The sequence below is a fragment of the Notolepis coatsorum genome, assembly GCF_963971535.1.
Source record: "Notolepis coatsorum genome assembly, chromosome: 2".
In the NCBI taxonomy this organism is placed as follows: Eukaryota; Metazoa; Chordata; class Actinopteri; order Aulopiformes; family Paralepididae; genus Notolepis; species Notolepis coatsorum.
Genome location: NC_140166.1, coordinates 177,616,428 through 177,640,142, shown reverse-complemented (window position 1 = coordinate 177,640,142; position 23,715 = coordinate 177,616,428). Strand labels below are relative to the sequence as shown.

General features: G+C 47.1%; 1 protein-coding gene across 1 annotated transcript in view; it reads left to right on the top strand.

Annotated features, from left to right (window-relative positions):
• Nucleotides 1-3,297: 3,297 nt before the first annotated feature.
• LOC311223631 (chymotrypsin-like elastase family member 3B) overlaps nucleotides 3,298-23,715 on the top strand; it is a gene marked incomplete at both ends in the record, with an annotated part of 35,011 nt that continues 14,593 nt past the window's right edge. Inside the window, 5 exons of the mRNA XM_084308406.1 lie at nucleotides 3,298-3,340; nucleotides 15,124-15,212; nucleotides 15,320-15,417; nucleotides 17,231-17,359; nucleotides 21,614-21,750. Of these exons, the coding sequence (XP_084164532.1) occupies nucleotides 3,298-3,340; nucleotides 15,124-15,212; nucleotides 15,320-15,417; nucleotides 17,231-17,359; nucleotides 21,614-21,750 (496 nt within the window). The remainder of the gene's footprint in view (nucleotides 3,341-15,123; nucleotides 15,213-15,319; nucleotides 15,418-17,230; nucleotides 17,360-21,613; nucleotides 21,751-23,715) is intronic.

Here is a 23,715-nt window from a genome sequence, read left to right as displayed (position 1 = left end):
AATAAAAGTCAGCTAAAACCATATTTGTACTCATTAAAGGTGCTATAGATAACATTTAGCCGCTAGATGTCGCACTAGAGCACCAGCATCATTTATCATGCTGTCATTTATCCAATCAGATGCATTACACATGGGGAAATGGGAAGTCGGGAGGGGATACACCTGCAACAACATACAACAACATACTGTACATTCTCATACATGCCATTTCTTTTTTTTATATATAATTTTGGCGGGAGAAAAGCAACACTTTTATTCCACACCTTTCTAAAAATTTATTTTATTTTTATAATTACACATAACAAATATCTTTCTATAGCACCTTTAACTTTCTAATATGTCTAACATGTTTATTTGTTTCTCTGTTCCTTTTTTTGTAAGACTGTGTACAGTATGTCCTCTGTCTCTCGTTCTCCTGTTTTGTATGCATGCAGTATATTTTTGCAACAAACTTTTGTTTTGTTTTAAGTGCTGGATAAATAAAGTTGACTTGACTCTATGTTGTTACGCTCCATTCAGGTTATAATGATGCCGCCTTGCCTCTTTCTGCATAGTAATTATAATAATCCCTTGTCTAAATAAAAACTGCTGGAAAATCACATCCTTGTGAAGTAGCATAAGGAGGCTGGGGGTATACAGTCTGGCCAGGAAAACACTACTTTGCAGCTGGAGAAAGGCCATCCATTCCACAAATGTGTTTTCAGTATTAAAGAAGAGGGATCTGTATGACAGCTGTATGGTGAGGGCCATCATTACAGCTTGAATAGAACACAGTAATAGCATCCTTTCCTTTGCTTGATTTCCCAGCTCCTGACAGCAGGCACTTTGCAGTGGCCATTTTCAGTCCTTCACAGCAAGCGCATTTAAACAGAACAGAGCGAGGTGGGCTGAGACCAGACCATCAAAACAACCCGAGGTGTGTAGGAACGTGCACATTAGCAAACAGACGCACCGCAGGCAGGCCTGCTGCTCCTTGCTAACACTATGACAATTCAAAGCAAAATATTCACATTGGTTATATGGATATTTGGCTCCAGGTTCACGATTGGATGCCTGCAGATTCAAGCTCCGGGCCAAGACTGTTGGAAAGTTGGTGTTGTTGTTCTCTGGACTTGGCAGTAACCATTGGTTACAGTCGCAAATGTCCTTCAGATGAGACCTTAAGGAACACGCCAACATCATGGGAAATGCACTTAACATCTTCTCCAGAGTCAGACAAGAAGATAGATACCGGGGCGGCTGAGTGGCGCAGTGGGCAAGGCGCTCGCCACTAACGCAGGAGTCGCTGGTATCGAGCCCAGCTCTCGGCGTTGCTACCGGCTTGGCCGGCCGTCATACTAACACAATGGACCTGTCTCAAAACCCTGCCCTCTTTTCTTGATCCTCCAATCACAGCTGTCGCTTACCTCTGACTTCCTCGTACAAACAAAGTTTGTACGAGGAAGTCAGAGGTAAGCGACAGCTGTGATTGGAGGATCAAGAAAAGGGGCAGGGTTTGAGACAGGTCTATTGGCAGTGTTAGAGGGTGGGAAAGCCGGTGGGTGGGGATTGGACGTTGTGGACAGCGACTCCTACAGGTCGGTTGGGTGACGCCGGTGCGGCGGAAACAGGAAGTAGCGGGGGCAGCGTGAGCCTCCCACGCGTTACTCCTTGCCACTGAGAGTTCGAGCTGCTGCGGTGAAAAGATGCAACATGGCTGCCTCCTCGTGTACCGGAGGGGACACGTGATGCAAGGCTATAGTCTATAACCATGTCAACTTCTGGTGAGTTATAGATACACTAGTAGGCCTACAGCAGAAGTTGACATGGTTATCAGTTATATAGATACACTAGTAAGATCGCATGATTAGCTTATTCATCGTTAGTTAGCATTACACAAGGTTAGTGTGGTTATTAGCTAATTAACTTCATTACTCCACAAAACATGGACATACCGTATACTGTAATACGACGTAATTGTGGAGCTGCCAGGCAGAGTTAGTCAATTAAGAAGTATATGACTACAGCATGCTATGTAGACTATACAGGAAAGAACCATGGTGAAAGATGCAATAATAATACAATAATAAGGATTGCACTTGCCTTGTAGCTTATAGTCTACCTACAGTATATGTAACATAACCCAAGTAACCTAACATGGTACTGTAGTGTAGTCTGCAGCATGAATGCCCTGAGATTGAGAATAGTGAAGATTGCACATAAGAAAATGCAGTTATAGTTATTTGCTAAAAAGTTACACTTTCCCTATTTCTGAAGTGGGATTTGGGATTTTGATTGTGCTCACTGCATGTAGGCTCCTCCCTGGTTCCAGTCAAGTTGTTGTCCTGATATTAAAACAATGATAAATAAATAAAATAAAAGAGCATCTCAACGTCCCCCTTTCAACAATTCTGCACCCAGCACCCCCAACACTCTAAACACCCCCTGGGAGGTGGTACCACCCCCATTGAGAAACCTTCATCTATACAATGAATTTGAATCATGGAGATGTATCAGCTGAAAAATCCTATTTCACATGTAAATGAACAACTCTCAATGAATTAGCTGTGGCAGCTCCACAGTAACTAAATGAGGTGTGGGCCATCTATCTCTATCTATCTCCAGTGCTTGCTTCAATAGATAGGGTACAGCAAAGCGAACATCAAAGTGCTTGCGGAGATCATTGGCTTGTGTTGGTGCTCATGGCCAATCACATCCTCCTCCAGATGTGCTGTGATCTGAAGATAATGTGGTAATGTAGCAGCGGTTCAGGACCATGCAAATGTTTGACATTACTGTGAAGAGGAATACCACCCTTGTAAACAATAAGAATTCCCATAAAAAATTCAAATCAAATCAAATGTATTTGTAAAGCCCACAATCACAAGTTAATGTCCCCATGGGCCGGACAAGTCCAATTTAAACAAGTCAAGAAGAAACATCCCAATAAATCAAGAACAAAAAACCCACCATGAAATCCAAAATAAATGTAAAATAAATAAATGCAACACTCCCAGACATACCCCAGCTGCATACACATGTGTTCTTCCAGTGCCCCCCGGACAGTTCAGTCAGTATTTGTGGCCATGCACCACTCTCTCCTAAAGGTAGAAATTGTAGAGATCACAGGTCATGTTAGGGGAGCATCTGTGGAACAAGAAGATCTTCCCAGTTTATCTCGGCAGTGGGTGCTGCTGATAACGGGTTCCCAGTGAGGTAATCAGTGTTTGAGTTAACAGATAGACAGACCGAAGGGGTATAAGAGAGTAGAATGCTTCGGTATATTGTAGTTCTGTACTGACTGACTGGAAGAGCATCATGCTGCAACAACTGGTCCTACTGCTGCTCCTGGTAGCATACGGTAAGCCTGGGTCTGAACACTCAAATATAACATGGATTTCAGGCATTGTGATTATTAATACAGTGGTAGCAGGGGCGGAGCTTCCTATAGGCGACATAGGCGGTTGCCTACAGCGCCTCCCAAAGGGGGGCGCCATAAACTGAGCCCAGCTAAAAAAAATATAATAATAATATATGTGTATATGTTAACAGATTTGGCAATGGGGCGACAATAATGTATACAAGAGGCATGGTATTCTCTCTTTGGCCTTGCTCTGCTGGCAGCGGTTTATTTATCATGTAGTCTCATAATCAGGGCCGCCTGGGAGAAATGCGAGGCCCTGTGCGAGATTTAAAAGTCAATATACAGTGTTATCGCTGCACAGTTGTGTGTGTTAGAAAGAGAGAGATAGAGAGAGAGCATGTCTGTTTGTGTGTGTGTGTTAGAGAGAGAGCATGTATATGTGTGTTAGAAAGAGAGAGAAATATATAGAGAGAGAGCATGTCATTTTGTGTGTTAGAGAGAGATATAGAGCATGTCTGTGTGTGTTAGAGAGAGAGAGAGAGAGAGAGAGAGAGAGAGAGAGAGAGAGAGAGAGCATGTGCGTTTGTGTGTTAGAGAGAGAGAGCATGTCTGTGTGTGTGTGTGTGTTAGAGAGAGAGCATGTATGAGAGAGATAAGCAAAGATGAGCCCCTAAAGGATATTCAACTTTTAATGGAAGAACAAAACAGAAGGAAAAGATAACTTCACAAAGGCAACATGAATATACATAGATCCAAAAGGACAAAGATCAACACTTAAATCCAAAGAGAAGAGGGTCTATACCAGAGAAAACAAAGTAGCAAGGAGCCAATGGCCGACATCAGCTAAATAGGCTAACTGCAAATAGAGTAGCCAGGTACTGACACCAGGCCACACACAGCTTTGGCCAACGCTACCCAAGCTACACAAACGACCAAGACAATTCACACACAGCACATGTCGTATCTCCAAATGTTGTGAAGTAACATGTGTTTTGCCTGGAAAAAAACATTGTTATTAACAAAACATTCGGGAGGGGAAGGAAGGAAGAGTGGGGTAATAATGTCCAATGGACATCTTACCTGCACCAAGGAACGCAGGGCGAAAGGCTGCAACACAGGTCTCCACGTTGACGAAAGGCCTCTCGCTGGCGGGACAAAAAGAAGCTATGGCCGGCGCCTTGTCATGGTGCAGGCCTGACTACATCTTCTGTCAAAGATGATGTCGTAGTCAGAGTGCCAGGGCCTGCTATTCTCACGGCTAATGTCAATGGTCGTAGCACAAGCTAACAGCTAACTCTAGGCTAACTGATAGCATCAAGCTAACGTTCCCAGCAGAGCGAAAACGAGCAGCTAACGTCGTAGCTAAACAGCTAACTGGCTAACAGTTAGCTCAACCCGGCTATCGCTAACCACTAGCTAACGCAGAAGCAAGCTATGCGGCTACCACTGAAAAACTGTACAACGTGAGAAAAGCAATACAGGCCAACACTTCAGACAGCCGCTGTGTTTTCCTCTTCTCATACGAAGAGAGAAGGGAAAAAGAAGGCAATACACGTCCCACTACAGAGTGGTGTTTACCATAGCGGTGCCGGCAACAAGTCGCTCGCGGACTATAGCCGACTTGAGCATGGAGATATTCTCATAATGAAACACCAAGCTCACCTCCCTCGCACCAGGTGCTGACACCAGGCCACACACCGTTAGCTACTACAACAGCTAGCCGGCCCGTTTGGCTCCCGAGAGAGAGAGAGAGAGAGATATCCACGGCGGGAATAGAATAGAGTGCATTAAAAACTCACCAAACGTCCAAGAGGATGGAGACAACCGCGTGGAGTTGACGAAGTTCATCTGCCGAACGACCGTCCTCTTCATCTTGGCATAACAATGCTGCACGCGCTCTCTCTAGGTTAGCTAACGCTAGTTAGCCTTTAGCTAAGCTAGCTACTAGCCGACATCATCATGGCTATCCCGACTGAACCACACGTTAGCACTCAATATTATAACGTAGCTAAAGCTAACTAGCTGTCCCTGCCTTTAGCCGGGATGGCTAGCCTGACTGAACTGTCTAACATGCAACAACTTTCATCTTCAGTCCATCTGCCGAACGATGTCCTCTTCATCTTGGCTGGCATAACCTCCAATGCTGCACGCGCGAAATAGTCAGACGCTACCTTACCTGTAACCCCTCCCCTCATTGAAACCAATTCTGCTGCAGAGCCTCAGAGCTGCCTCCAATAGTGTATCTGCAGAGCCGCAGAGCCAGGAACAAGTCAGACACATTCTACAAACGTGTCTAATGTGAAATATATAAGCATATAAGCAAAACTAGATTTTAGGTCTGTGATGAAAAAGGGCCTCGCGGGAAGGGGGGCCTTGCAAAAAAAGAAAAAAAAATATATATATATTTGTGCGAGGCCCCCCTTCCCGCGAGGCCCTGTGCGACCGCACTGCTCGCACACCCCCTGAGGCGGCCCTGCTCATAATACAGCAGCACATATGATCTCCTCTCCGGGAGGGGTAGAAGTGACAAGAAGGAACAGTAGGAGGGAACCAAGGTTTATATAGTCCCAACCTGGTGTAGACAGTAGATGCTCCGCCTACAGCGCCCTCCAGTGGACACAGATATACATGCAGTCATGAGGGCAGTAGAGAGCAATTACAGTCAGTTATAACCATACATACACCCTCTATATTCAACACTCCCACTTATGGTTGCTTAACATTCTGTATGGACTCTTCAAAACGATTTACAAAGGAAATAACACAGTCTTAGAACATCAAAAAGAGTATGGCATTCAATATTTACACACCAAACATAACCTCTGCTAATCTTTTCAATTTCAGTTTGGAATCAGGTTTCGTCATAGCGTCTGCTACCATGTCATCTGTTGGACAATAAAGTGTCATTCTTTCTTCTTTGATGACAGATCTGATGAAATGGTACTTTATGTCCATATGCTTATACCTCTGTCGGCACACAGGGTTTCTCGCAATGGCAATAGTACCTTGGTTGTCCTCATAAACAACAGTTTTCTTATATACATAGTTATATCTCGTATATGGCTATCGCGTCCCGCTCTAGCCTTATGAGATACCCCTTATCTCCTAGTACCTACTGTACACCAATACGAACAACTTAATGCACCCATACCTGATCGGGCCCCGCCCCTATGGAGGCGTAGCCTATATAACCATGACTATGGTCACCAAACACTCTTCCTCTATTTTCGTTCCATCGTATCGGCTGCGTGCACCGTATGTAACTAGTAGTATGAAAAATATTGGAGGAATTGTGTAATGTTGAAAGCTTACCGGAGGTTGCTGGCCCCTGGCATCTTCGAAGCATGTTTTCAGCGACACGACGGGCCTATGTTGATGTTTCCTCGTCTGATGGCAGCAGACCAAGGTTCAGCTGTGCAAGATTGGCTGTCGGGCCAGCTTGTACCCAGGTAGGCCCTGTGTCTTCAGGCATGGGTATTAGTGTTAGTAATGCTGGTTTGTTTTGTTACACAACCATGTTGTGTGTTGGCGCCGGGGGCAGGATGGTTTGGTGAACGTTTCACTGCAGTGAACGGTTTCCAAACGGTCTTGGGCGTGCTGTTAAACATCTAATGCTATGCTAATGCTAACGCTAATGCTACATGCTAACACTACTGCGACATGCTAACTGCTACGCTGTTCTAATGTCTCCGCCGTGAGATGTTGTCACTTCTCCCTCCTCTTGCCCGGTTCATCAATGAAGGTCAGTCGGTAGCTGTTGTGGGGGTTTGGCTGAGTCCTATTTACCTTTTTTACGGGTAAATGGGTTGACAACAGGGTAGGCCGTGGCTAGGTAGCCTAGCCAGTTACGTTGCCTTTGTGTTCCGGCGGGGTCTGTGGAACGGTGTCCCCATCTGGGGCCGATGCGTGAGCTCGGCGGTGTAGCAGTAGAGCTATATTACTGCAGGATGGGACTTAACGGCGGGTTATGGCTCAGCTGGCTAGTTCCTATCCACATTGGTGTCGGGTAGTGGGGCTATGGGTCCAGCCGACATGGTAAACATGTTGCGTGTCTGTGCGCAGGCGGTTGTTGATCTGGGTCCCACATCGCCTCACGCTAGGCTGTAGTAGTGTAGTGGGCTACTGTTTCGTTCTGTCACTCTGCTATGAGAAGGTCTGTCTTTGCTAAAGCTTTCTCTCCTCTCAACCATTTCATACTGACGGTCAATCGGTATACTGGGGGAGTAGTGCGGGGGGGGCTTTGTTTACCTTTTTTGGTAAATGGGCTAAGCTAGGGCTGGTGTGCTGTTGTGAATATTTTGAATGAAGGCGGGACTAGTTCGCTCTGGTCCGCCTCCCCTTAACGTTGTGTATATGGGTTTTCTCATTCTACAGTATTTTGTGGTTTAGTTCTTTTATTCATTAACCCTTTCATGGTGCACACCACTGTGGAGGTTGCTGTTTGCAAGGCCCTCGACAGGCGGCCATGTTTTCCCCCGCCGGAGGTATCCTGGGCGTTGATTCGACAGGTGTCCACAAGGCCGACAGCCTTGGCGGCCGAGGGATTGGCCATGTTGGATGGGTTCGGCTTGAACAAACAAGCCGTCACCGTCCTGCCGCGAGCAGCCCGCTCTCCGATCACTCCCTTCCCCAACACCAGCGGAAAAAGTGGGCTCTGATTGTTTCCTTTGGCTGCGGGCCGCGTGCCTTCGTTGAAGCGCGGGCGGCCCCACTTTTCGCTTCTCATGGGGACAGGGGCTGACACCCAGTTGATGGCTGAGCCTGGGACTGTCCGTGAGAATGTTGTGCTGTCAAGCGGCTCCCACACCATAAGCTGTGTTGGTTGAGCCTGGTGTTACGTCTGTCAACTTAAGTGTTGTCAGCAGGGGGGCTCGAAACCTTTTGAGGCACACAGTGCGGGCTTCCCCGGCCTCGCCTTCGCCAGGCCAGGTATCATGTTGGTGCCTCCCACTCCTGAAACATTGGCAGTGGTCTCGCAGGCACGCGTGATTTGGGGTGGTAGTAATATCACTGCAGGGCTACGGTGTGTAGGAACCCATGGGGTCCTTACACCTTGCATGTCCGGCTGCAGAACAACTCCTCAGCATGTTCTGGAGGGGTGTTCAGTGGGGGGGCTTTTTTCACCTAGGAAGCCCCCCGTATCAAACCAGCCCTTTCTGTCGGGGTCCCCCCTTGGGTGCGATTGCCTCGTGGGTGGTGTCAGGGTCAGATGTCCCGACACGGAACGCTCTGCTCGCACGGTTCCAGGGTTGGCTACGCACAGCGGGGGGACCGGGCCAACTATCTACAGTTCCTGGCGGACCTGCGCCACATGGCGGCGGGTGCGTTGGGAGTGTCATCACATATGACTACGGCAGTACCATATGTCGAGGTGGATGGAGAGAACGCTGAGGCGGGGACTTGTGTTTACACAACCCCACCCATTTTCAGGTTTGGTACAGACCCTATTGTCAGGGTCTCCAGCAGTGACAGCTCTGGTCAACAAAATCCAATCTCTGTGGACGAAGCAAGCCATCGTCGTGGCGTTCTCCTCCCGGTGTTCTCTGCCTGAGAAATCGGGAGGGGGGGGTGTCAGACCCAGGCTGGACCTGTTCCATGGGAAGGTTCAGCATTTTTTGGATCGTCTCCTACCTGTTGAACACTGTCAGGTGGGGGTCTGGTTCTCCTCCATAGACCTGTAGGATGCGTAAGCGCATCTCCGATCTTCCATCCTAGGGCTTACCTACGCTTCCTTTGCAGGGTTAGCGTATGAGTACCAGAGGCTGCCGTTCGGTTTTCTCTGGCTCCCCGCATCTTCACCAAGTGCGTGGAGGCCGCACTGGGGCCTCTGCGTCGTCAGGGGTTACGGAGTGTTCTGCACTGACGACGTTCTGGTCCTTCGCGGTCAAGGTGGATCGTCAGGTCTCGTACCAGGCAGGTCTCTACCAGCCTGGGGTTGCTGTAGACTGGAAGTAGAGTACTCCTCTTCCCAGTCAACGGTTGGAGGGCTATGGGCATCCCTCTCAGAGCGTGTTTTCACCGACGCCTCCCTCGCTGGTGACGCGTCGGGCCAACGCAGTAGGGGACAGCTGGCAAACCATGCTGCCCGGTCTGCGCTACGTTCAATGTGTTGGTGTTGAAAGCGGTCCTTCTGGTCCACAAATGGTGTTGATCAGGACGGACGATACGACGTCAGTGTCGTGTATCGACAGACAGGGAGGGGTACGCTCCCCCCCTTCTGCACCAGGCGGCGGCCGGCTGGCTATGGGCGTCCTCCATCTGCGCGGCCTGAGGGCTCCCCACATCCCCGGCAGGGAGAATGTGGGTACAGGTGTACTGTCGCGGGGCGGTCCTCATCCTGACGGGTGGGGATTACGTCCGGACATAGCCAGGCAGGTCTGGGACCGATGCCGTGCCGCCTGGGATTCTTCCCCATACATCTGTTAGGTCAGTTGTTGGGACGGGTACGTTGAGGGGCGCAGGTTCTTGATCCTGATGGTGTTACCATCCGGAATGCGCATGCTCCCTCCACTGTCGCGCTTACGCGGGCAGATGACGTATGTTCCAAGTGTGGTGTAAGGCGGGGGGCCGGGACTCAGTCTCCTGTCCCCTGGATGCTGTCCTTAGTTACCTCCAGTCTCTCCTTGATAGACTGTCGGCTTCGACGGTGAGGGTATATGCAGCAGCTATATCCTCCTATCATGAGGGGTTTGAGGGGATGTCTTGTTCAGCCACCCTCTTGTGAAGCGTTTCCTGCTTGGCGCTCGACGCGTTAAGCCGGTGCAACGCTCCTGGGCTCCGACTTGGGATCTTCAACTGGTCCTCGTCGGTTGTCCTTGGCCCCGTTTGAGCCGCTCGAGCAGGCGCTGTTGGAACAGCTGTCGTTCAAGACCGCGTTCTTGCTGGCCGTCACCTCCCCTGACGCGTGGGTGTGCTTGTGCTCTCTCGGTACGACCAGAGTGCCTGTCTTTCGTTCCGATTGCGGTGCCACTCTGCGGCCTAATCCTGCCTTCGTGCCTGTAAATATCCGGAGTTCTTCCGCTCCAGGGATATTGTGGTTCAGGCGTTTCATCCGCCTCCTCACGTGGTGAGTTAGATGCGGGCCTTCACCTGTCATGTCCGGTCCATGCTTTGGGAATTGCCTCAGCCGTACTCAGGACCTCGGGGTCACCGTTCGGCTTTTTGTCTGTCACGGTGGTTCTCATGCCGGTAAGGCACTATCGAACAACGCCTGTCCCATTGGTTGTGCGAGGGCATTGCCCTCTGCTACACGTTGGCTGGGCAGGATCCCCCTGGGGGCGTCAGGGCGCACTCCACTCGTGGGGTGGCTGCCTCTGCCGCTCTCCTGGGTGGGGCCTCGGTGGAGGACATTTGTAAGGTTTTACCTCATGGACATGACCGGGGGTTCTGTCTCCCAGGCGGTTCTGGGGTCTGTGGCCTTTCCTGCTTCCCGTCCTTTGGTAGGGTAGCAGGAGTGTGTGGGTATGGGCCACAGTGTGTTGAGTCACACGTGGTTCCACCTGTGCGGTGTGTTTAAGGGGTTCTAGTTCCCTCTTGTTCGCATTCAGGTGGAGTTGACTGCGCCCCCCCTTCATTAGGAAGGATGGGGTGACAGGGCTCCCCGCACCCCTTGATGTGGGCTTACGGGTCCTCAGGGGGTACATCTGTCGGGTCTCGCGTCCGCTCTAACCCATATCTCATAAGGCTAGAGCGGGACGCGAGATATAACGAGATATCGTTATACGAGATATAACGATAGGTTATGTATATGACCTATTTATATTAGTATTGGCTGAGCGTCCCGCTCTACGCGGCCCTGAGGTCCCTTTTGAGGGATCTTTTGCTGGAACGAGATTTGGCGAGAAAGAGTGTTTGGTGACCATAGTCATGGTTATATAGGCTACGCCTCCATAGGGGCGGGGCCCGATCAGGTATGGGTGCATTAAGTTGTTCGTATTGGTGTACAGTAGGTACTAGGAGATAAGGGGTATCTCATAAGGCTAGAGCGGGACGCTGAGCCAATACTAATATAACTAGGTTATATACATAACCTATCGTTATCCATCCCTCCAAGCAGTTGTTCTAGGTAAATACACTCCTGTATCGTCATGGCCAGAGCCATGTACTCAGCTTCACAAGTTGACAGTGCTACTGTGGGCTGCTTCTTTGTTTTCCATGAAACCAGTGAGCTGTTTGTGTGTAAACTAACACAGTATCCAGTTGTACTCCTTCTATCTGTGGTGTCAGCAGCCCAATCTGCATCACTGTAGGCTTTAAGCCCTAGGCCTTCGCTGCTCTTTCTGAAACAAAGTAGTTTATCTACTGTACCTTTTAGATAACGAAAAACATGTTTTACTGTGATCCAGTGTTCCTCTGTGGGATCAGCGAAATGCTGTGACAGCTTACTCACTACAAAACACAGGTCAGGGCGGGTACATGTTGTTAAGTAGATGAGGCTACCCACGGCTTCCCTGTACATTTTTACATTGTTTCCCTTGTTCTACATTCCTGCATGTCAAAACGTTTCAGGATCTTTTCCACATATCTCTTCTGGGATACTGTTACACAATTTTCTGACTGCTCAAAGTCCATACCTAGGAAATGCTTTAACCTGCCAATGTCTTTCATTTTGAATCTGGTGGAGAGCATACCTTTCACCTGATCTAGGTTCCTGGTGTTGTCTGCTGCGATGATCAAATCATCCACCAAATGACGATTATCACTATCTGTGCTGAAGGGTCTGCAATTAGGTAAAATTAGACCTAAGATAATCCCCTTTTAAGTTCACCAACCTGTTTAATATGTGTGAGTTAAGTTATTTATTTACCACATAATGTTACACTGTCTGCCTACTGCTGGCATCTCAGGTTATATGACGGTGCTGCCATCTAGTGGGCCAGAGGTGGTAGTGTTCCCTCGTAAGTGCGTCACTTCCTCTAGCCTGCGGTATTGACTTTGAACTTGCCAGGACATGCCAGAGAACAGACGTGCTTCCAGCGTTGCTCTCGTAAAGTTATAGTTTGACGGTGACCAAGGATGTAAAGTTGCTTACCAAGCGGACATCATACCACCAAGAGAGAGTGAGTTTTTAGTAACCAGCTAATTCGATGTTTAGTAAACGTCTGGGATTAGCACATTACAGCGGACTATAGTATTCCCCATTTATCGTTAACAGTTAGCCGAAGCTAGCTAGCTCGGTGCTAATACCTAAAGTAGCTTCAGCTCATGCTTTGATAGCTGCTCTATACTGGACATATCAGTCGATATATAGCACAGACCAGAGGACATTTAGATAGGGTCTGTGTCGAAGGGACGCTGTAAAAGGACACAACTAGTCCTATGTAGTAGCCACTAGCAGTAGCCTGTGGTACAGAGGGGACCAGCGTGTCTGCAGCAGCTGTCGGCATGCGCCGTGCAGCACCACGGAGCGGAGCGACACACTCGGATCCACCACAGCGGAGCATCTGGTCTGCAGGAGCAGACTGGTGGCGCCTATCGGACCGGGCAGCGTCTTCCCGCCCTCATCACCACGCAGCGGTCTACTACTCCTCGTTACAGAACCCATCCGGGTTCTTTCTCACCCCCCAGGATTATTAACTCTCTTCACCTCTCTCATACTGCAGAGGGAATTGTTCCTCTGACACAGTGGTAACCGCGGCAACGTTTGGCCAGAACACTTTAATAGAACTATTTGGGCGCCCATCTAAATTTAGTAATAGTATTTAATTAGGCATTGTGTAAAGTGAATGTATCTTTTTTCCCCTTTTTTGCTTATATAAATGGCATTATGGTTCAAACAGTTTCCTCGCTCTTATTCACTCAGTTGTGTATTTGGTACAATTAGTTTAAGAGTTAAGGCATCATACCACACCCCCTAAGGTGAAAATTATATACAGTCCTCTAAGCTCCCGCACACTATCCCTGACTCTTTTGACTCCCTTGAGTAAACACAGGGGTCTACTGGATTCTGTAGGAAGTGATCCTTGATGAGGCATGTGTGGAGCATCTCGTTCCAATTTCGCCCAGACTGTTTCAGGCCGTAAATGGATTTTTCTAGCCTGCACACTAGCTTTTCCCCTTTCTTTTCATAACCTTCAGGTTGTTCCATATATATCTCCCTATCTATGGGTGCGTGCAGATAGGCTGTCTTCACATCCATCTGATGTAGAATCAGATTGTCCTCAGCTGCTTTCTGAACCACTACCCTTACACTGGTCAGGTTGGCGGTGGGGGAAAATGTTTCACCATAGTCTATCCCCTCCCTCTGGCTGAAACTCTCGCTTTGTACTTTTCGTGGCCTTCGATCCCTTCCTTGATTGAGTACACCCATTTTCCTCCCACTGTCTGTCTGCCCTCTGGCAATCGTGTGAGAGTAAAAGTGTGGTTGTCCTCTAAGGACCTCATCTCCTCGTCCATCGCTCTCTCCCACTTACTCGACTCTGGGGACACTATGGCTTCCTTAAAGGACTGAGGCACGCCACACACCACTCTGTAGCAGTAGTCAATATCGGCGATTGTACTGTCATCCTCGTCACTCCCTCTCCGGGCATAATCTATCAGATATTTTGGGGGTTTGTGTTCCCTTGAGGGATACCTCCCACTGCTTGGGGCACTTGACGTCACCCTCGGGTGCTCCTCGTCATTGCCCTCTGGGGGTGGCTGGCTGTCTGCTTGCACGCCTGTGCTCAGTACGCTAGGCGGGGTGTCTCTGTTCCCCCATACCTTACCCCGGAGTCCAGCCATGGCTCCTCTGTCTGTGTCTCGATTTCGCACGTTGTCTTGGTGACAAATTTCACTAGTCTGTGCTTTTGCACTTTCCCTTTACCGGGATAGTAGACTAGGAGTGCTGGGCTCCCTCTGTCGTGTCCTACAAAGAACCCTTTTCATTCTGGACTCAAGCTTGCCTCTGTCCTGCTGGTAAGTATAGCACACTGATCCGAATTTGTGCATTCTGGCACATAATCTCTGTTGCCGCCATCTTGTCTGTAGTCGCCATCTCGTCCACAGTCGCCATCTTGGCCGCGGCCGCAATCTCGTCCATCGCCGCCATCTTGTTTGTAGTCGCGGTCTCGTCCGTCGCCGCCATCTTATCCATGTGCGCCGCCTCGTCTCTGGCCGACATCTTGCCCATGTGCTTATCGGGCGCTCTGGTCTCGTTTCTTTCGGCACTCTTTGTCTTTGTCAGCAGCACATATGATCTCCTCTCCGGGACGGGTAGAAGTGAGAAGAAGGAACAGTAGGAGGGAACCAAGGTTTATATAGTCCCAACCTGGTGTAGACAGTAGACGCTTCGCCTACAGCGCCCTCCAGTGGACACAGATATACATGCAGTCATGAGGGCAGTAGAGAGCAATTACAGTCAGTTACAACCATACATACCCCCTGTATATTCCACAGTATATATATATATATTAATATGTATTTTTTTTTAATAATATTCATTTTTTGCGCCCCTTTCTATATCTGCATTCTGCAACCAATATTTTGACATTTAAAAAGAAGAATCTAACATAAGGGAAAATTGTGCCAACATTTTTTAATGCTGACGGTCGGTCTGGAAGAGGTAAAGTTGTGAGAACATGCCGGCTCATTGATGGGAACGGTGGAGTATGTGTCGAGGCGAGCATCGAGGAAAGACTATAGAGAACTATGAAGATGCAAAAGCCATCCGGGGCGCTAGGGGTGAAGCTTGCCTAGGGCATCAAATGTACTAAGTCCGGCCCTGAGTGGTAGACAACAGGATCTAGTTTATTGTGTCACGGACAGAATCGTGCTAAGTTGTTTTTCTATGTGTTCTTCAGCTTGGGGATGTGGTAGCCCCACCGTTGAGCCCAACACCAATAGGGTGGTGAATGGAGAAGACGCTAGCCCCCACAGCTGGCCTTGGCAGGTAAAAGGTCTCTTTCAATGTCAAACCCTTTTCTTTTCTCAATAATTAATAACAAATTGATTATTGATTGAAATAATCATTGAATTTGATTATTTTTCACTCTCAAGATTTCTCTGCAAGTGAAGCATGGCAGCCGCTGGCATCACACCTGCGGCGGAACTCTCATCGCCGCCCGCTGGGTCCTGACCGCTGGCCACTGCATCTGGTGACTGACATTCACAGATACTGACAATGTCACTGTACAGTCAGCACAGTGGTTTACTGAAGGTTCAGGGTTGGTTGTTGTTATAGCACTGATCAGACTGAAGACAAAGAGAGAGAGAGTAGTCAGATTACAGAATACAGTTAAAGGAGCAATAGGTGGCCGTTGATTTTGGGCAGAACGCATCAGGATGCCTCCAAAGTCACACCCGCTAAGTAGCTATTAGCCTGTTAGCAGCAGGCAAAATATTGGGGTAAAACGTCTTATTTTTTGGAGAACTATCAATTACTGTTGAGATATAATAAGACATTTAAATGTTGTAAGTATCAAAAGTCCACATTCTATATGGCACTCTTGTATGAGTGAGAGTGTTCACAGTTTGATGCATTTACCTCTCAGGGTTATGTAAGAGACATTAGTGGTCTACTTACGCTGGGTCTGATTACCCCCATTAACATTTGGCAGGCTTGAAATATTCAGTGGTGGAACAGAAGTACAAACCTGTGAGTGGTGCATGCTCACAAACTGGAGTTTTCAAGTCAAAATACACAAGTACAGGTCTTGAGTAAATACTACTAAGTTACCTTCCACCCCTGGAGCAAGTGATATGGGTCGGTTAAATATAACCTCACCCAATATGTAGGTAGAGATACATGAGCCATTTGGTTGATGCTTTTATCCAAAGCTCCTTAACACTTTCAGTGCCAGCAGGGGGCGCACGATTTAGTGCTTGAATGCCCACCATCCACTTCAATGTTAGCGTTAATAACGCCTAATCTATGTTTTAAATTATGTGTCTAATCTGCCCGTCACTTATCAATGACTCGTTTTCCAATCAACATTGTCGAAGCGGATTGTTTTTTTATCGGTTCATTTCCGTTTTATAATATTTTGAAAAGCCCTCGTTTTCAAGGAAAATATAAATATTCCATGATAATCTCCCTTTTCTGGAATATTCTAGAATACACAAAAACGTTGTCATGTTTCGGCCTATTTATGAATCGTTTTCAAATAAACGCTAGATTATCGATAGTATATGTGTACGTATGCACGCTATATAGGCGATCTGAAAAATCGATTCTCTGATTTCCTCAAAGCGATCGCGCACACACAGACAGATCACACATAGGGCAAACGCTGAGATCTCAGCGAATACAACTCTGATTATCCCAAGACTTGTAAAATATATTCCTTACCTCAGATCAGATGTTCACCAAAAAGATCATTCCAATTCCTGATCGCCATTCCAAAAATCAATCGCTTTTATTGATCCAACGCTACATACTGTATTATGTATTCCACGCTGTTCTGAGGGTCCACAATGAATCCGATCGGCTCGGGTTACATGCCTGAGAAGTAAAATGTGGATTCCGGATTTTTCTTTTCTCATCCATTTTCATTGAGTCCATTCCAAAAGGGTGCATTACCATCTGGGAGACGATAGGGGGCGCTTTTTCACATCTGAGCTCCTGATGGGGCTGGTTTACCAACGGGAGACTCGGTTGATGAAATATGAATTCAGATTGCTAATAAAAAAATAAACCGATAATTGTCGTGGTGGGCATTCAGGCATTGGGCTGATAACACGTGTTATCACGTGGTGGGCACTGAAAGTGTTAAAGTAATATTGAGTGCATTCATTGTCTAGCAAGGGTGGCCCCAGTGGGAATCAAACTCCTAACCCTGGCAGTGTTGGCGCCATGCTCTACTCATCATTGAGCTATGGTCCACAGGAGCTCACATCAGGGGATGTAAGGCAAAATTAGTATGTAATACATATTGGATGGATAGAGAATGACAACCATTTGGTTTCCAGGCCTGGAGATATCTACCGCGTGTTGCTGGGAGAACACAGCATGGCTCTACCAGAGGGGACTGAACAGATCAGAGACGTGCTTCGCATTATTGCCCACCCCGAGTGGGACATTGAACATGTGGATCACGGGTAAGTGTTGCAGGCCATCTTGCTTAAAATATGTAAATAAAGTACTAATCAACCACAGGGGAAAAGGTACATATTGTAGATTATGTTATAGCCATATTTACATATTGTATGTAATGTACAATGTGTGCATATTATAAATAAGTACATATATTACATATTCAATTTTTTTTTAAATGTTTACGTCTTCAGAAAATAATTGTTCCCCTGCTGGGGAGCAAACCCAGGGCACTTACATTTACATTTACATTTAGTAATTTAGCTGACGCTTTTATCCAAAGCGACTTACAAGTTCTGTACGACAAGTTAGCAAGAAGGGTACAACTCTATCAGCTGAGTAAAAATGTTCATCAAAGTGTTGCGTGTTACAGTGTAGTTTTTTTTTTAATTTTTTTTTTAAATTATTATCATTTCAGATAATGGTTGAAGAAGTGAGTCTTTAGTCGACGGCGAAAGATTGGACGGGATTCGGCTGTCCTAACTGGGATGGGTAGTTAATTCGACCATTGTGGGGCAAGGACTGAGAATAGGCGGCTTCTCTTTGATGACCCTCCGGGAGCTTGGATAGGAGTAGGTCTGAGGCAGCCAGAAGATGCAGAGCGTAGGGGTCTTGAGGGTGTGTAGTTAGAGACCATTGACCGGAGGTAGGCGGGAGCGGTTCCCTTTGCCGCACGGTATGCTAGGTCGAGGGCCTTGAAGCAGATACGTGCAGCAATGGGGAGCCAGTGCAGGTCCCTAAGAAGTGGGGTGACATGGGCCGACTTCGGTAGGTTTGAGATCAGGCGGGCCGCTGCGTTTTGAATGAGTTGAAGAGGCTTGGTGGCAGTGGCCGGGAGGCCAGGTAGCAGTGCGTTGCAGTAGTCGAGGCGGGAGATGACTGTTGATTGGACGAGGAGTTGGGTGGCTTCTTTTGTCAGGAAGGGGCGTATCCTTCTGACGTTGCTCAGGAGGAATCTGCAGGTTCTGGTTGTCACTGCGATGTGAGCAGAGAAGTTCAACTGGTCGTCGAGGACAACACCAAGGTTCTTGGCGGTCGGGGACGCGGTCACAGCTGCATTCTCGACTGTGATGGAGAGGTCGGTCAGGGGGGAGGATTTGGCCGGCAGGTGGAGCAATTCTGTTTTGCTTAGGTTCAGTTTGAGGTGGTTGGTCGTCATCCAGGCGGAGATGTCGGACAGACAGGCCGAGATCCGCTCAGAGACGTGGATATCTGAGGGAGGGAAGGAGAGGAAGAGTTGAGTATCATCGGCATAACAATGATATGAGAAGCCATGAGACGTGATAATGTTACCCAGTGATTTAGTGTAGAGGGAGAAGAGAAGGGGTCCTAGGACCGAGCCCTGGGGGACACCCGTCCGCAGGGGGCGGGTGGCAGACAGAGTCCCTCTCCATGACACTTGGTAGGAGCGGTCGTTGAGGTATGATTTCAGCCATGTCAGCGCAGATCCAGCCACTCCCATTCCTGCGAGGGCCGCGAGGAGGATCTGATGGTTGACTGTGTCGAAGGCTGCAGATAGATCTAGGAGAATCAGGATAGAGGAGAGGCCTTTCGCTTTTGCTAAGTGAAGTGCCTCTGTGACCGCAATGAGGGCCGTTTCTGTGGAGTGGCCAGTCCGGAAGCCAGACTGATTGGGGTCTAGGAGGTCATTCTGTAAGAGATAAGCAGTAAGTTGGTTGGATACAGCACGTTCAAGTGTTTTAGAAAGGAAGGAGAGAAGAGAGACAGGACGATAGTTGCCTATGACGGTGGGGTTCAGGGTTGGTTTTTTTATGAGGGGCGTGACTCTGGCTTGTTTTAGGGAGGTGGGGACCACCCCTGAGTTGAGTGAGGAGTTGATGGTTGCAGTTAGGAATGGGAGGATGTCCGGTGCTATGGTCTGGAGGAGTGGGGAGGGTAGCCGGTCCAGCTGGCATGTAGTCGGACAGTTCGACGTTACCAGTGTCAGGGTCTCGGCTTCTGTAATGGAAGAGAAAGATGACAGAGTGAAGGATGAGGTTCTCGATTCAGTGTTTGGAATGGGTGGGGGTTGGGAGAAGGAGCTGCGGATGTTCTCTACTTTTTCCTCAAAGAAGATCGCAAAGTCTTCGGCAGAAAAAGATGAGGGAGGAGGGGTGGGGGGGAGTGAGGAGGGAGGACATGGTAGCATGCAGTTTGCAAAGATTCTTGGCAGAGGCCTCGATCCTATGGTGAAATAAAGAAGCTTTGGCATTAGTAATGGTTTTGGAGAATGTTAACAAGAGGTTGTGATATGTGTCGATGTCAGCAGTGAGGCGTGACTTTCTATACTTCCTCTCAGCCGCTCTCAGGACCTGTCTTTGTTCTCTCACTGCATCCGTCAGCCATGGACTGGGTGGGGAATGGCGGGCAGGTTTCTCAACGAGGGGACAGAGCTTGTCGAAGGAGGTTGCAAGGGCTGAGAGGAGGGTGGAGGTTGCCATCTCTGTGGGGAGAGCAGAGAAGGTGTCACTCAAAGGTAGAGCGGATATTATGTCAGAGGAGAGGGTGGAGGGGGATAGGGAGGGCAGGTTGCGTCTGAGTGAGACGGTTTGAGTTGGGGTGAAGACCTTTCGGTTGAGCATGAGAGTTAGTGAGAAGGATATGAAGGAATGGTCAGATACATGTAGGGGAGTTACCGTGGTGTTAATGATGCTGGAGTTATGGGAAAATATGAGATCCAAGGAGTTGCCTGCTTTGTGGGTGGGAGGCATGGCAGTGGGAGTCAGGTCAAATTGTTGTAGGAGGGAGACCACTGGGACCGACTGAGATGAGTCAGGCAGGTTGAAGTCGCCCAATAGAAGGAGAGGGGTACCATCTTCCGGTAAGGAGCTTAGAAGCATGTCCAGCTCATCTGTGAAGTACTCAAGGGGACCTGGAGGGCGATAGAGTGTAACAATGGTGAGATTGAAAGGATTAGAGACAGATACTGCATGCCTTAACCCTAACCTTAACCACACTGTTACCTTAAACTATAACATAACCGCCAAACCCTAACTTTTTATCTTAACCATAACCGTTAAGCAAAGGTTAAAACAAACCTTAACTCTAACCATAATGATACTATTTCTGTGTATGTATCAGGGTGGCCAAGTGGGTTAGTGGTGAGAGCACTCACCTTTTGAATTATTGCCGATACAAAACGTAAATATATGACTTATAGAACACGTAAATATATTACTCATGGCTATAACATAAGGTACATTATGTACCTTTTTCCTGTGGTCAATTAGTACTTTATTTACGTTTTCTGATGAGTCTGTGTTGTATATACTGTATGTAAAGGTACTGTAATGTCTTCACACAGTACTGCTGTCCCGTGATTTATTCGCCCTCAAATCAAACAAACAACGTTTGGCCCAGGAGGGTTCATCAGGCTGCAGGATATGATCCAGGGAACCCGTATATACAGTATAGACCCATCTATCAGTGAATGTGCCACTGGGGATCCAGGTGATGATGAAGAGCTTCCCGGGCGAAGCCTTGTTTGTTTGATTTGGGTGGACACAGCACGGGACAGCACTATACTGAATACTGATACAGGCTGTATCAGTAAGTAAGTAAGTAAGTAAGTAAGTAAGTAAGTAAGTAAGTAAGTAAGTAAGTAAGTAAGTAAGTAAGTAAGTAAGTAAGTAAGTAAGTAAGTAAGTAAGTAAGTAAGTAAGTAAACTTTATTTGTATAGCACCTTTCACAGATAAAATCACAAAGTGCTTCACAGAAGTAAAACATAGCAACATAGAGATGAACGCACTACACATAAAACAATTCTGACACATCGTAAGCATAGGCATAATTACAATTAAATAACTAAATATGAGTGCAACATAAATGTCAGTCCTAAAAACAAAACAACAATTATAAATAAATAAACAACGTATACAACCAGGAATTAATTAAAAGCCTGTCTGAATAAAAACGTTTTCAACTGTTCCTTAAAAGTGGATAGGGAGTCAAGTGAATGCATAGAAAGGGGGAGGGTGGAAATTGGAAGGACCGGTCACCTTTTGTTATTAACCGGGTCCGTGGGACAACCAGGAGATTTTGGTGGCAGTGGCCGGGAGGACCTAAGTGCATGACTGGGGGAGTAGGGGCGCAGTAAATTAAAAATGTACACAGGGGATTTACCTTGGAGGGCTTTAATCAGCATTCAGCAGCATCAGTACACAGAAATCGAGAGTCAAAAGGTACTTTAATACTCCTCTAAGTGGCCGCCGCTAACGTCACCCGACAGGTTAAAAGCTGAACAGCGGTTTTCTCACAGGAATGACCTGACACTGCTGAAACTGGACAAGAGTCCCATCATGAATGACAACGTGGGCGTGGCTTGTCTCCCAGAGGCCGACGTGATCCTCCCCCACGGGGCGCCGTGCTACATCACCGGCTGGGGAAACCTCTACAGTAATGTCACCCCATGTCCTAGTTCTGATTCTGAGTCATTGTGTCATCATTACAGTACGGACCGAGTTTTAATTGGATGTGTCGTCATGTATCGTGCTGCTGTGGGGAGTTCTAAGACTTGTTGTGGATATAGGATAAGATAAGATAAGATAAGATAAGATAAGATAAGATAAGATAAGATAAGATAAGATAAGATAAGATAAGATAAGATAAAATAAGATATTACTGTCTTGATCCCCTCTGGGAAATTGAGGGAGCACTAGTACACTGCCCTTTGACATGTTCACAGAGTTCAGGCCAATATTTACTACAATTCTTCAATTGAGTTTAACAGTTTAACAGTTTGTATGTATAATATGCCTTTTACATAAAGTACATAGTGAATTTATATGTAACAGATTGTCTGACTGACTGCCCCCAATTGAACAGGCTGTACTCCATGTGGGCATTTTACCCGTATATGCAGTACACGATACATTGTAGAACATATTATGTGCTGTTGACTGTGTGGAGACTACAAGACTTGGTGGATATGCAGGGATGCGTTGCTCATGGGACGGGGTTACACAAGGTGCAACCATGCTTTTGTGAGCAGAAGCACGTGCATCAGTGGAGGCTGCTGACAAAATTTTTAGGTGAAGCACAAATTATTATATTATATTATATATTAAATTATATTTTTAAAACATCCCCCACTGTGTGTCAGTGGTCAGTGGACACAGATGAAAACATATTAACATTAGGTGACAGCGCACCTGACCAGATGAAATCATATTAGGCGACAGCGCACCTGACCAGATGAAATCATATTAGGTGACAGCCCACCTGACCAGATCAAAACATATTAAGTGACAGCGCACCTGATCAGATCAAAACATTTTAGGTGACAGCGCACCTGATCAGATCAAAACATTTTAGGTGACAGCGCACCTGACCAGATCAAAACATATTAGGTGAAGGTGACAAGGAAGCCACAGACTCATACCCCCCCGACACTCAACTAACCGCCTCGGACAGTCCTTCATACCAGTGGCCATCAGGCTCCACAACAGTGGGCAGCAACTGCTGCCAGACATCGACCTGGGACTTATAGGAACCCAAGGAGGACAACTTACACTACCTTAGGCATACTGCACCTTATGTGGATACTGTGATACTGTGAATAATGAATAATGTATATTTCAGTTAGTTAGATAGTAAATTATAACACTACCTTATGCATACTGCACCTTATGTGACACTGTGAAAATATATTTCAGTTAGTTAGATAGTAAATTATATTGACCTATTTGTTTACACTGCTTGTGTTGTTTTCACTACCTGTACCCCCCCCCCCCCCTTCCCCCATGCTGCTATGATGCCTGAATTTCCCCAAGGGGATCAATAAAGGAATATCTTATCTTATCTTAAAAGGAAAGATGAAATTCCCTACCTGGGTTCCATCCTATAGAGGCAAATCATTCCTGTGACAAAATGGGATCCAATGTAATAAAACTAAGTCAACCAACAAACTAGATTCCTGTACCGGATCTCCTCTCTGGTAAACAAGAATACCTTGAAGACTCTAACAGGAGCACTCATTCAAGGGTACTACGACTATGCTTGCACCTCATGGTACCAAAGCACCTCAAAGGCACTAAAAACAAGATTACAAACATCACAAAACAAACTGGTCAGACTACTGCTTGACCTTACTCCTAAAACCCACCTCACCCCTGCCCACTTTGACAACCTAGGATGGCTTAGAGAGTAGACGACAGAGTACAGCAACTTGCAATGGGCCTGGTCTACAGGATACACTACACCACTAAGATACCCATGTGCATGTCGGAATACTTCCCAAAGGTCAGTGAATACCACGACCACAACACCAGAGGGAGTTACACAAATCATGTTCAACCCAGATAAAATAATTTAAAAAGTAAAAAAAAAAAAAAAAAAAAGTTTAATAAAAAAAAAATAGTC